The 14,513-nt window shown below is 38.9% G+C and overlaps 1 protein-coding gene across 4 annotated transcripts in view; it reads right to left on the bottom strand.

The window, feature by feature from the left end:
- ripor1 (RHO family interacting cell polarization regulator 1) overlaps window positions 1-14,513 on the bottom strand; it is a 57,883-nt gene that overhangs the window by 17,055 nt on the left and 26,315 nt on the right. For all 4 annotated transcript variants that reach the window (XM_046394775.1, XM_046394778.1, XM_046394774.1 and 1 more), the window contains exons 2-12: window positions 13,842-13,965; window positions 11,387-11,539; window positions 10,266-10,344; window positions 9,842-9,865; window positions 9,400-9,453; window positions 7,501-7,650; window positions 5,205-5,268; window positions 4,508-4,551; window positions 2,963-3,088; window positions 2,563-2,711; window positions 2,239-2,371 (exon numbers count right to left, since the gene is read on the bottom strand). In XM_046394775.1, coding sequence (XP_046250731.1) covers window positions 2,239-2,371; window positions 2,563-2,711; window positions 2,963-3,088; window positions 4,508-4,551; window positions 5,205-5,268; window positions 7,501-7,650; window positions 9,400-9,453; window positions 9,842-9,865; window positions 10,266-10,344; window positions 11,387-11,539; window positions 13,842-13,939 — 1,074 coding nt within the window. In that variant the 5' untranslated portion in view covers window positions 13,940-13,965. The remainder of the gene's footprint in view (window positions 1-2,238; window positions 2,372-2,562; window positions 2,712-2,962; window positions 3,089-4,507; window positions 4,552-5,204; window positions 5,269-7,500; window positions 7,651-9,399; window positions 9,454-9,841; window positions 9,866-10,265; window positions 10,345-11,386; window positions 11,540-13,841; window positions 13,966-14,513) is intronic.

Below are 14,513 nucleotides of genomic sequence, written 5' to 3'. Positions count from 1 at the left end.
AAGGCACGGATTTAACCATCTTCACACATTCACATATTCCGAGTTCAGTGTCTTGCTCAAGGACACTTTGACACGCAGACCGGAGGAGCCCGGGATTGAACCACCAACCTTCTGATAGGTGGACAATCTGCCCCACCTCCTGAGCCACAGGCGCCCTTCAACTGGACTTTGATTGACTTGATTATTTTCACAGTGCATAACTCTGAATTCTTCCTCTTTGCCCATTAATCACACAATCGGTCAACATCAAGCTCTTCAATTTGATGATATACATTACAAACTATTAACACTTCCGTTTCTGAAAGCATTCTTAATATACAGCATTTTTTTCACACCTGCCTAAAACTTTTGCACAGGACTCGATGTATTCGATAAGACAATATGTCTTATAATCTAGGCATTTATAAGATTACTCAAAAGTAGGGTGATAGATAAATATAAAACATTTGTTTGATAAATGTGTGACAACTGACTGTTTCCTTATATTTCTGTAAAAATCAAAACCAAAACCATTCAGTCATCAATCAGTCAGTATAGAAACAGTTTATCCATATTATCTAAACCACATGATTTGAAAGTCACACTGAAAATTAATGAAATTAAATGAAAAAGTAACAATTGCTTGCAAACAGGTCTAAACAGGAAAACTGTGCTCTCACACCTGTTTGCTACAGAGCTGTGCAGTAAGTGCAAGTCGAAGCAGCAAGTGAGTCTGTGAACTGTCGCTGATGTTGGCTATAGACTGTCATAATTTTCATAAAGTGCCTAACATGTTTTTGTAACTGTTTTTGCACACTTTTTGCACTCTTTTGCTGGTCTTGTGAGCTGCCACGACAAGTGAATTTCCCCACTGCGGGATCAATAAAGTTCATCTTATCTTATCTTAACATACAGAGTCACAGGTCCACAATTCTTACGAGGTTTATCATCACAAATTTAGAAAGTAATGTTTGGTTTCAGCTGGTTCTAACTGACTTATAGCCGTTTCGTATGTGTGTAGCAGACATCCAGTGAAATGAGACAGAGAGCAGTTTGGAAACATTGCATACACACCTTATGGCTCTATAAAGCCATGCACACACAGAGACTACTCACTACTGAGACTACTGTTCTAGATTTCTAATGTTCTACTTTATTACTGTCACTAGTCAATATACCAGTGTGTTCTGTGTTCCTACATTATCCAGGGGTTTTATTCCATATTGACTTACTGCAGCGGGCTGTCTTGTTGGTGAGTTGTCACTACAGGAACAGCTCTGGCTAAGAGTGTCTCTGAAGATGTCGAGCAGCGGCCAGTGCTGCCGCTTGGTGAGACTCCGAGGTAGAGACTGGACATCATAGTGGGAGCAGGTGGAGCAAAAGGCATTGGAGCAGTTAAGGACCAGTTGTTGGTTAAGCTCTAATGGTCCCGCTATGCCCGTGGCTCTAAACCATGCGATTTCATCTCTGTCCTGTCCTCAGCAAGTATACAATGGCCAGTTGCAGACAGGTAATGAATCTGACTAATTATTTGATGAGAAATATCAGTTTTGCTTCTCCTGGTGTTTTCATATCAGTGCTATTTTTTTCTGAAATATACAAAACCAGACTAAATACAAAAAAAGTATGTCCAAGAATGTACTGTCTCTTCTCAGTTACCTGTACCTATCTCATTTCTAAATTTATAAGGATATAACACTCATATGTATAACTATACAACTATCTTTATATAAATATAAGGTTTGTGAATATCAGCAGAAAATAATATCTATCTTTGACTTCAAGTCCAAACATTCCAGTATCGCTCTTTTGAGTCAGTCAAATGTCATTCTGGAGAGAAAGTAGTAAACAGGAATGCAACTATAACATGAACAAATGAGCCTGGTCTCATTCCTGGAGCATTAAATACCGCTATCAAAGTCCATCTGGATGAGTTGCACCAAGCCTTAATGTATGTCCAATGCAAGAACATTCACATCAATATGAGGCGATCAGAGCAGCTACACAATGAGAAGTACTTTACACAGCTAGAAAGTCCATAGAATGTTGCAAGTTAGCATTTGAGTTTTGTGTGAACACATGACCTTCACCCAGGAGACTGGAGTTTGCATCTCAGTGCAGAACTACATGTCAGCTCGTAGTTCTTAAACTTGACCGAAGTGCTGTTTCATTTTAACTATGTGCTAGAATGACAGAAAGGCTGGCCTATGAGAGGCACCATCTGACAAACTGGGATGAGAATGTACTGGAAGAACTTACATAGAAGGCTTGTTCACGTAAAGACGGCGTGTCAGGTGGACTCTGGTTGAAGATGGTTGAGAATCTCTTGCTGACGACTGGAGCTTTGTTGACAGTGCCTGCCACTGATCCCTGGTCATCTTTATCAAATGGACTGACGGTGAGCAAAAAAGGAAAGGAGAAAGGGGAAAACAGAGACCAAAGACAAAATAAACAATCAAATTAATTAATAATTTTCAACAATGTTAATAAACAGGCTAACGCTTTACTGATTAACAACAGGACAAAATTCACAATGCTCAGTATCATTTTTAATACGCTGAGAGCATGGTTGGCAAAACCTACTTCCAGGTGACTTCAAGGCTCAGTTTGATAGTCCCAAGGTCATTAATATCCACGGCAACCGTTTGGGGTAGTGCAGCAAACAGGTCCTTTGTCTCACAGGAAACACTTCCTACAACCACATGATTGGCTAAGCTCTTCAGCTCTGTCACCTAGGAGACCACAGAAACATAGTTTGGTCATGCTACCAAAAACTGCTGCTTAAAACAGCTCAATTCCCATCAGTCACTCTGGTTGCCACCAACACTAATACCATTACTGTCCAATATGAAGTATGCATAGGCTATATCATTACCAGAAGTAGTGTCACAGACCACGGTGCTTTCAATGAATAATCAGAACTAAGCATAAATAAAAGAAAAATTCAAAGACAGACTGGCAAAAGACTTTGGGAGGGGCTGACCTTCACGGAGAGGAATTCACTGATGAGTGGCACAAACACCATGTCTTCACTGTCCCACACCTGTTTGGCATTGATCTCTATTCGGCCTCGGAGCCTCCACCGTTGTCGACCATACCTCATAAAGATCTAAACGCAAACACGCACACACACACATAAATAGCATCAGTACATGCACTACTGTTAAAAAAATTGGAATCACATTATTCATATTTTTCTTCTTTCCACCAATAATGGTTATTTTGAGCTTTTTGAAGACCGGAACGCTGCATCATCATTCCACTGTGCTAATTTGTATAAAACATACAAACACAGAATGGAGGGGGCTTGTTGTTCCACCGATGTCTATGTAAACGGCGGCAAAAACTGGACACGTGCTTTTACACTGGTAAAAAAAACAACACACTGGTATGTCACTACACTAGCATTATCTTCTTTATGGAAGTACTGCAGGACCTCTGTTTAAAAAAGCTGAAAACAGTCGTTTTCAGTCTAAGTAAAACTTAGACTTCAGTAAGTAAGACTTACATTAAGTTGCTGTCTCCCCAGATGAAAATACTGTGGTAACCATTTTCCCACCAAATACCCTTTGATCTGGAATTTGTTCTCAATCCAGAAAGGTGTATGTGAAACAGGATATAAAAATCTAAATATTTTGGAAACCTGTTTTTCGTTGAGCTTCCTGCAATCTACTCAGCAGTGAGTGAAAAAGTTGTCAGTTTATAGTATGTACAGTACATTCTCACCACTTTCTTTAACCAGTGATTTCTTACATTCTTGGATAGCTGCTTAACATCTATTTATAAAGGGGACTTTGTACAACCTAAAAGCATGAAACTCACTCACTCATTGAAAAATACGGAGTAGTCATCCTGATAGTAATGGACCAACCCTTTTTTTGCCAAGTTAAATGAGTGGTAGTTTACGTGGCAAATAATGGAGACACATTTCATACACTCAGCATCAAATGGGCTCATTACACAGCAGTCCATAGACAAAAATTGATCTTGGGAAAATTGGAAGAAATCTCAAAACCAAAAGTAGCTTGATGAAAATATCCCCATTAATTCAGATACAGAGCAAACACATATGGTTGGAAATTTAAATTAGAACTGGCCATCAATGACTCCCAGAACACCCCTGGACATTCCCATTTCTAAGCAAGAACCTGAAACTTGAAAGCAGAGGCAATGGCACCCTAAATGAGATGGTTAAACACACTTTGATTTAGTTACTTCCCAGACATTTGGAATAGTTGTCTCTTTACGCCAATTTTCAGATATATATCTGGTCCCTAGGCATTTGTGTGAACATGGGAAGGATCTGTGACATTATAAATTCACAGGCCACACGCCTACTGAGTTAAGAGACACTGTGACCCTTATCACCATTTCTTCTTAGATATGACCTTATTTACAAGTGGCCCTGACAAATCATAGGCAAGGCAAATTAGGGCCACAGGATACTACAAAGCAAACTTTCTGTCTGTCCAGTGAAAGTAAAGGTCACATGAAAAACTTTAGGGAGGGGATGAACTGATGGACTAACCTCATACTGGTCACCAGCACACAATCTAGCAAATCCAGCCAGACCTGAAAGACAAGTAGAAACACATGTAGCCTGCTTCTCATAAACCCTGCTGGGGCTGACTTATTTCTCTAGGGGAAGTGGGATGGCATTACCTGCCTTGGTCAGTGACTTAAATTGACATTTTCTTTCCCCCCACCCAAGTAATAATAATCCATCAATCCATTTTCTATACCGCTTATCCGTCAGGGTCGCGGGGGAGCTGGAGCCTATCCCAGCTGACTACGGGCGAGAGGCGGGGTACACCCTGGACTGGCTGCCAGTCAATCGCAGGGCGCAAGTAATAATTACAGCTAAAATTAGGTCTGTCTTATTAACTTATCATAAAATATAAGGACATGAACTAAAACATTTTTACTGGCAACATTAAAAGTAAATTAAAATTAGCTATAAGTAGCTCATGTTTGCAGCGTACTCCAGGCTGATGAGGGCTTTATCAATGAATTACTTCAACACTAAAAAATTCTCAGACAAGTTCTGAAGTGATGTTTTTCTATGATTTCTAAACAGATTTTTGTATATATATTTTGTATATATTCACAGTACATTATGAACAAAACTCAAATGTCTGAGCCAAATTTGATTTCATTTGGAGAATCTGCCAGCAGTTATATACAAACCATTACAAATTATTATTATATAGATGTTTCGGTCTTACCTTTCATCTTAATATGGAACTCCCCCAGCTGGTTCTCCAACTCATTTTCCAACACACACATGTTCTACAAAGAGCAGCAAAAGTAAGTCAGTTTATTTATATGACGTCTTTCAAAAACAGATGTCATAAAAGAAAAAGAAAAAAAAATAGAACAAAAGATACCAAATGCATACATCAAGCTAACAACATAAAACAAATAAGACTAAATAAGACGCAAACTAAATGAAAGCCTAGTCGAAACAAATAGGTCTTGAGTAGCACAGTCTGCATTTGTCTTGAGCTTAGAGTGAAGAATAGTCAACAAAATCTGATCTGATGATCTCAGAAAACTACAGGTCATGTAGGGCTGTAGTACCTCTTTAATGTAGGTAGGTTCCTGATCATGCAAGGCTCAAAACCTTAACAGAATTTGACTGGACTTGGCCAAACACTTAAAAAACTGCGGCCTCAACCAGAATAAGACTCAGTTTTGGTTTTATAAATACCAGATCATTGTTTATCAAAGTCATACTGATAAATGATCTGATTCTTGAGTATAATATGGACATAGTCTATGTGAAACATGGTTGAAACCAAATGTTTTTATTATCATAAATGAAGCGTCGCCACCTAACTATACAATTGCCCATGTTGCTTGGGCTACTAAAGAGGGTACCCTATAGACCACATTACTCACAATTTGAGAGTTTGCAGGTCTTGTCACTCAATTGGGCAAGATCTTAGCTATTGGTGACTTCAGTATTCACATGAATAAGGCCTCTGACCCTGTACATAAAGTTTGGTACTTATTGATACATTTGGGTTCACTCAGTTTGTTCATGAAACTAGTCTCCTTCTAGTGGTTAAGCCCTGAGACCTCCCGCAGGACCAGCCAGGTCCTGCTCAAGGTTTCTTCCTGTTTAAAGAGAGTTTTTCCTTGCCACTGTTTACTTGCTCGGGGGTTCAGGCTCTGGGTTTCTGTAAAGCACCTAGAGACAGTTTTGATTGTAAAGGGTGCTGTATAAACAAATTTGAATTGAATTGAGATGTCATTTCTGAATCTCTCCTGTCTCATTTGCAGTTTTGGACCCCTTTCTAATTTGAATTTATGGAGATGCCTGTGCGTATATACATCCTCCACCACACTGATCCCTCAGTTTGTGAACCACTCTTCAACGAGCACAGTTGTGCAGCAGGGCAACCAAATGTTCTTTCAGTGAGTGTTCCTTCCCTGTCCTTCAGAGAACACAAGATGTAGTCAAAACATTTTATTCTGTTTCAGCAAATTCTTTCAGTACAACACATATGGTATGGGACATCAATCACGTCCTGCAGAGCAGCCACTGAACCACATTCCAACCTCTAGGGCTCCAGTGCTTCATAGACCAAACAGAAAGTACAAAATGAACCATCAAAGGGCTGTCACGTCCAAAAGAGGGATGCACACATGAAGAACAAAGGTTGCCCACCTGCTACCTTAGGGCATATTGATACCATTTATACTGTATACTCTTTATACCATCAACCCCTATGCAAAACGCAGTCCTTGTTGTTTTTAGCAGAGAAATGTTTAACAACATTTACAATGTAAAGTAGAGGTATCTTTTATCTTCTCAAATTAACTGCCCTGTCTCCATCCAGAAAGTTAGAGACAGCCACAGATGTCTTTGTGCCACCACTGTAGAAGCCAATGCTATGCTCAGGGACAGTGTTACACATGACTTCATAGGCAGTGGTTTGTTCCAAGTTGAAATAAGCTCTGAGACAAAATCAGAAGGACACTCAACCTCTAGTTTGTCAGTTGCACAATGGTACAGTGAAAAAGCTGGCTAACTGTTGCAGCAGAAGCAGCAGCACACTGACTCAATGACAAAGCATCTTGTTCAACTTCCTATAAACCATGCATTTCCAAGCCAACGTATTGCAGATGGCTATCACAATTAACCCCTCAACAAGTTCCACGTGGTCACTCAAGTTATCAGCAGAAACTTTAACCAAGATATTTTCACTGTCAGACTCAAACAAAGCTAGGCCCTTTCCCTAGTCTTTCCCAGTAGGACTTTCCCCAAGGACTCAGACTTACATGGTACCTGCTCTACCAGGTGAGCTGCTGGGGCACACCGAGCTGTTATTTATAATTAATCTCTATTAGTTTTCCTATTGTATCCTATTAATCTTTAATATATTCTTCTACTACTGGTCCATGCAATGGCCCTATGCACCTTTAAGGATCACAATACATCTATCATTTTTTCCGCATCCCATCTTAATCCACTTATCACTCTGTCCCACAAACCCTCTCCACTCTTCATCTTACCTCAGTGTACTCTTTGTATCCTTTATTGGCTTCTGCTAAACTCTCCCTGGCCTCCTTACTGCACAGAGAGGCAGTGTAAGCCTTCACCATCTTGTTGGCTCCGTCCCTGAGTCTTCTTTGCAGGCAGTAGGCTTCATATAGCTCCTCAATCTGGGAAAAAAATGGGAAAAAGTTACATAGTACCTCGCCATCCACTTAAATAACATCAAATTGTGTATGAAGTACACTATTTGAAAAATTTCCTCATCATTTGGTTTTTTGAATTTATTGACTTATTGACTTTCCTTGTCTCCATTCCCCTTATTAGCATATTATCATTTCATTAAGGTGTTACAGTGAACTGACATTTTAAAAATGAACCAAAGGGAGTAAACAAGAATTCATACAGACAGTTTTTGCAATCACCTGCATAATCAGAGAATCATCAAGACCCACGTGGGGAAATTAAACTTAGGTTCAAAACAGGTAGAGACAGATAAAAAAACAAGATGCTTTGCAGGCAATGATAGACTTGTTTTTCTGTTTCTCACACTCCTTTTAGCTCAGGTTTGCTCTCCACCAACTCTTGAGAAAAATATCAGTCTCTTTAGCTGCTAGATGCTCCACTATGTTGACCAGCTTGTCTCTAACTCTGTCTGAAGTTTGATGCTGGACAGAGTATTGTAAGCTTTTTTTTTTTCCTTTAACTGAAAACAGCTGTCTGCTGCAACTGAAAATGGGATTCATGACAGAACAGTTTTCTGGCCACAAAACCAAAACAATGAGCTCAGAGATCCTAAAACCTTGATAACGTTGATTGGAACTACAGAGTTGATGATAATTTTGTTCATGGCTTCATTTCACTGGATTTTGTGTCAACTGTGAATCCGGTCACTGTAATTGCCTGGACCTCTGTCTGTCTGTTTAAGGTCAGCCCAGCTGCAGGCCATGTTCAAGGAGACACAGATCTATAGCTCAGGCAGTCAAAAAGGTATAGGCAGGCTAGGTAGGCTAGGTTTATATGTGCCAATGTCGCTACATTAGAAGCTACATTATGTCACATGAAAAAGGTTTTTTAGAAGGGTTTGGGAAAATAGCATTCTGGTGGTACATAAGAAACACTACTGGAGAGCTACAGTATGGTATAAAAATCTAAAAAAAACACAAAAATTATGTCTTTAGTCTGTAATTTTATATCGAGTGGTGCTTCAAAATGTGATAATATGCACTATAAGAAGAAACTGTGGGCTTAAAACTTTCTCCACCTGCAGCTGACACATATCATGATGATGAGGTCACGTTGAACATGTCCTTTTACATGTACTTGAGATAAAGCAATAATCACCAAGCCTTCAGTCTTGATAGACTATCACCAATTGTCAAGTCTCTACTATCAAGTCACTGCTTTATATCAGCATGTTAATAAGCTGATTAATGACCATACAGTGCATATATAAAATATGGATGTACATAAACACATAATCTGGAGCCGTTAAATGTTTTGTAGGAACTGCCTCCATGGCTGACTAAATTCTCCAGGACCTGTTTTTATATAAAAAGCATTACTGAATTCTTTGATTTTATGGTAAGATATTTAATTTTGACCCATACACTGCATTATGTTGACATGAGGAAACCTGAGGATTGTCAGACCTCTTCTAAAGGGAACCCACACTTTCACACTTCAATATCACTATTAATTTGTGAAAAAAAAAATCTATAGTAACCCAAAGACAGACCCTACAACAAAACGAAATGTAAGGGGACAAAAACTCCATCTAAATGTAAGCAACCAGTCTAACAGGGTTAAATCCTGAAGTAATTCTCTGACATTTCCAAATTATTTTGGACTGATTTTATTTTCTATAACATTCACTGATGTGAAAAGACGTTATTAGACAGGAATTATTGAGGTCTAACCTTGCTGAGGTGAAACTCCAGTCGTCTTATGTACCTCTCAGTCACCTTCACTTGCTGTCAGAAGAAGCACAGTTACATTCGTGTTACTATTTTCAAGCCAGGTTCAGGCTCAGCACGTAAATAAAGGATGGTTCAAACTAAAAACACTGGGTTAATCCAAATGAACAGTAATGCAGTGAGTACGTTTTTTTTCATCACTGTTAAACTACAGTCAACGTGACAAAACTATTATTGCAGTGGAAATGCACATTACACTGAATGCACTGAAGACAGCAGGTAAACATGGAAGAAATATTGAATTTGCATTAATAGCAAGTTAAAAAAAGAGGCTTCTTAATATAATATGATCATATAGTTAAAAAAGGCTGAAATAAGAGGCTTTTCTCTAGCATCAACCTCCTCGAGCTTTCTTTACAGTTGGTGTAACCATTTAAGAACTCACCTTGTCCAGTTCGTACAGGAAACCCTGAAAAGACAGAAAACATCAGGTCATCAGTATTTTTAAGTGACAGCACAGTACACTACTCGTGATAAGTGATATTTTCCATAGCCAAAACATTTTTATATTTTCACAGCAAAATTATCAAGGTGTCAAGATTGAAATACTCTGACAAAAGAGGGGACACTACTGGCCAGCCATTTTCTTTGCTCATTTTGATATCATTTTGATATTTTTTTCAGCTTATGTCTGCAGGTCAGTATGTCATGGACATACTGACAACTGAGAAAATAAAAAAGTCAAGAAATAAAAATGTTTCTATCCACATTGGGCATAAGAAAACTATGACATGGTGAAAAGGGTAGAAGGTACTGTTTTTCCTTTTCACTTGCAGTGCCAAGCCAAACAGTACAACGTCACAACATACCAGTCTGGAGTTCCTCTTTGATTCTTTCATTTGTCTGCTTAAGCTGTCCAAGTCCATCTGATGGACCTGCAGGTAAGACCTGAGAGAGAACACACACACAACCACGAACAGTGGCGGATGTGGTTAAAGGGTAAACAGCTAAAGATCCCCCCATAGTATCTAAGTATGCAGATACTTGTGATTTTATATGCTCAAGTTTTGAAATAATTATTTAAACTTTGCCCTCTGCACAACCTGATTGTGAACCATTGTGTGAAATGTCAGAAAATGGATTGAGTGCACAACTCCTTGTTCTCTGTGTTTCTACTATCTACTTTTACGAGTTGATCTTAAAACAGCAGTTTGGGTGATGAAGTGACTTCACCTTGCAATGGTTTAATTTGTTATACCTTTCAGTTCTCTGGCAAGTTTAATTGCTCATTTCATTGGATCATTAATCCACTTCCTATCCTCTTGTCCACTTTTTATACAACTTTTTCAGCTTACTTGAGTTTATGTGTATCTTACCTAGACTGGAGCCACTAATATTTTCAAAAAATGTTTCTCTATTGTTTTCCTAAATCAAGGTCAGGTAGATTTATTGTCAACCCATAAAATTTCCTTTCTTGTGAATCATATTACAATAGTAATACAATGTAGCAGCACAGTACACAGAACTTCAGGAGTTACTAGTACAGTGTCAAGAACATCCATCCATCCATTTTCTATACCGCTTATTCATCAGGGTCGCGGGGGGACTGGAGCCTATCCCAGCTGACTACGGGCGAGAGGCGGGGTTCACCCTGGACTGGTCGCCAGTCAATCACAGGGCCAACACACAAAGACAGACAACCACACACTCTCACACTCACACCTAGGGGCAATTTAGAGTAGCCAATTAACCTAATGTGCATGTTTTGTGGGAGGAAGCCGGAGTACCCAGAGAAAACCCACGCAGGCACAGGGAGAACATGCACCTCTAGAAGGGCCCAGACCGGGATTCGAACCTGAAACCCTCTTGCTATGAGGCGACAGTGCTAATCACTGCACCACCGTGCCGCCCTGTCAAGAACATGCTCTCTACAAACTAAAGTTTAGAGTTACTATTTGCATGCATGAGCATTGTTTTGCTATGTACTCACTGAAGGCCTTTCTTTAGTGCCTCATAGACCTGATCCAGTCGCTCTGGTTGAGGAACTTTAGGTGGTGGGTTGGACTTGGTGGACATAGTAAACATCCTGCTGGCTCTGCTGGACTTCCTGCTGAGACCTGGAGTGTTGAACACTGTGAGGTTCCTGCAACATAAGCACCTCCAGGTCAATGTCATCCTCAAATCCTCAACAAACTCTGTTTTGTCAAACAACATTGTAGTACAACATAAGACAGGCACCTTCAGCATATATACACCTGGTAAGTCAATGAGTCAGTCAGTCAGTCAGTCAGTCAGTCTCTCTCCCTCCAGCAATACTATCACATTATAACTCGGGATGCACCAGTCTGATACTGACACAGATATTGGTTCCAAACTGACTCAAAATAACTGGACAGAGTATAAATCGGAGAATCAAGAAATCAAAGAATGGGCCGATCTATTCAATTCAATTCTATGTTTATGTCTGTGTTCGTGTTTTGCCAAAATTAAGCATTTTGCACTAAAGACATCATTTAAAGCCAGAGTTTGTGCACTAGTGTTCAGGCAGTGGAGCAGCAGGATCAAGTTCCTGCCTATACACCCATCTGACCGAGTCACAAGCACAAATAATCAGATAACTAATTAAAACCAAACTTATCAGAAACATTAAGACTTACATAAATATATATTAGTGTAATCATGTGTTTCACCACTTTGTGTAACAAATGATTATATAAAGAATATTACCGCATGGGCTCAGTAACACTTCTCGGCAAACATGGTTCATTCGCAAATTATTGCATTCTGATTACGTTTAACACAATGTAACAACTTAATTGAAATCAGGGCTTTACATCAAAATAATCTTCTGTATGTTGTTTAAACTTTTTTTTTTTCTGGATGGGACATAATATAATAATGAGAAAAACTCTTTAATTTAACACTAGAAACCTATATTTTATACACTACAACAACAAGCAAGGATGGTTGCTGGATAATAGTTAGTTAGACAGATAGTTCCTTGTTTCTATGAGATGATGTTTAGTGTTATAGCAACTAATATTCATTGTTATAACTGAATAATTTTATATCACATGTCAAATGTAACATAATAACAGGCAAAAAACTTAATGTCAAAAGGATCAAAACACTTTTTTTCACAGTGGCAACAATGCCTTGCTGTATATTATGAGAAACATTATGAGAAACATTTACAGAAATCCAACGTACTTTTGTGTTTGTCACCGTCATAGATTTATTTTAAGAGAGATTCTTTTAAGACCATTACAAATTCTTTGAAATGTGGTATGTCCAAAATGTGTTTTTTTCAGCACAAACTGAAACTGGTAAAGAGGAAATCTCTAAATTAGTTCACAGAATGAACCTGCACATTATGACAACCTCTTTCATTTGAAATGTAATTGGTGTAAAACTGTAACTGCATTACTGACAGAATAATTACAGAATACCCAATCCTGTCAGGTCATTACTGATTTCACAGTCAGCTGGGGATGATTGTGAGGTCATCACCATAATGTAAGCAACACTGACATCAAGCAATCCTCATGCTTATCAAAAACTCTTAAACCAAAATACCAATATTTATTTCCAAACATAAAGATGAATGATTCATATGTAAAAACAGAATACAACTTGAAGGAGAAAAGGGTTAAAATGTACTTAAAGTTAACTCCAGTACAAATCTGACCATATACAGTTCCTATTATATACTCAGAATATTACCATATTACCATATTCAGTTCTTCTTCTTCTTAATAAAAAAAAAAAGACAGCCGTGGCCTTGAGGCTGGAGAAGCGGCTTGTGATCGGAGGGTCACTGGTTCGATTCCCCCACCGGACGGGCAGGAAAAATTTGGGTGTGGTGGAGTGATTAATGGGAAAAATGCTCCCCCCCCCTCCTCCATTAGCCGGCTGATGTGCCCTTGAGCAAGGCACTTAACCCCCCAAAATGCTCTGTGGGCGCTTGATGCTGCCCACTGCTCCTGTGTGTGTTTCACTGCATGTAATTTGCCGGGTGTTGCATGTGTGTGTTCAACTAAGGATGGGTCAAATGCAGAAGACGAATTCAGTGTGTGTATGTAAAAATATATATACTGTCAATAAAGCTGATTCTTCTTCTTCTGATATACAATCAAGACACACACAGTTCTGTCTCCATTGTTTTTGGGGACATTACACAGACATTAATAAGATTTACCCTATCCCCCTATCCTGAGCCTAAACCTAACCTGAAGCTAACATTAGACCAAGATTTTACTCTATATTTTTACCAAAAAATAGGGCAAGTCCCCACAGTGTGACTACGACAACAGATTCTGTCCACACAATGTAATAGTAATACACAGCAACACAAACTCACAGAGTCAGACTGTTCCACCTGACAGGATGTCCTGTCAAGGATAGACTCCCTTTGTGTGTGTGTGTGTGTGTGCGCGTGTGTGTACCTGTACTGCTTGTCGTAAGTGTTGACTCCAGTGAAGCTCTGGCTCCTAGTGATGGATCTGGAGGTGAGGCGTCTGACTGGGCGAACAGACAGCGACATGGTGGAGAGAGTTCGGGAAGGACTCCCTATACAGAGCAAAGGAGAAGAACCATCAGTACACTGCTGACACTACAGCGTGATGGACCGATTGACCATCATTTTCTGTCATCCATTTCATGCACACCTGGTTTTAACATACAATCCTTACCTAGATGTCTTCATTTTATTTTATTTCATTCGTTGTATTAATTTTTTTTAATTCATTTATTAATTTTTGGAGTGTTTACCATAATTGGATGGTTTGCCAAAAGTGAATTATTTTTAGCAGTAGAGACAAAAAGGACATATGGTAAGAGACCACAAGAGGTGCTATGCAACAGTTCCTGATTGTAATCAATCCATGTTGAAATAAGTTGAAATTACATGTGCAGAGAATGATGATGTTTTAAAAGTGGGGAAAAAAACAAGAAGTTAAAGCACATGCACAAATAAAATTAAAACTAAATGAAAATCTAATTCTGAATTAATTTTCCAACTTATGTATATTCATATACATCACAAATATTTATTTTGTACAGTCTCTTCAAAACATGCATCATATGGAAAAAAATCTTCCTAGCGTCCTTTCCCCCCA

This window comes from Scatophagus argus, chromosome 7 (genome assembly GCF_020382885.2).
Source record: "Scatophagus argus isolate fScaArg1 chromosome 7, fScaArg1.pri, whole genome shotgun sequence".
NCBI lineage: Eukaryota > Metazoa > Chordata > Actinopteri > Scatophagidae > Scatophagus > Scatophagus argus.
Note: the sequence above shows the minus strand (reverse complement) of the source record. Positions and strands in the feature narration are given on the sequence as shown.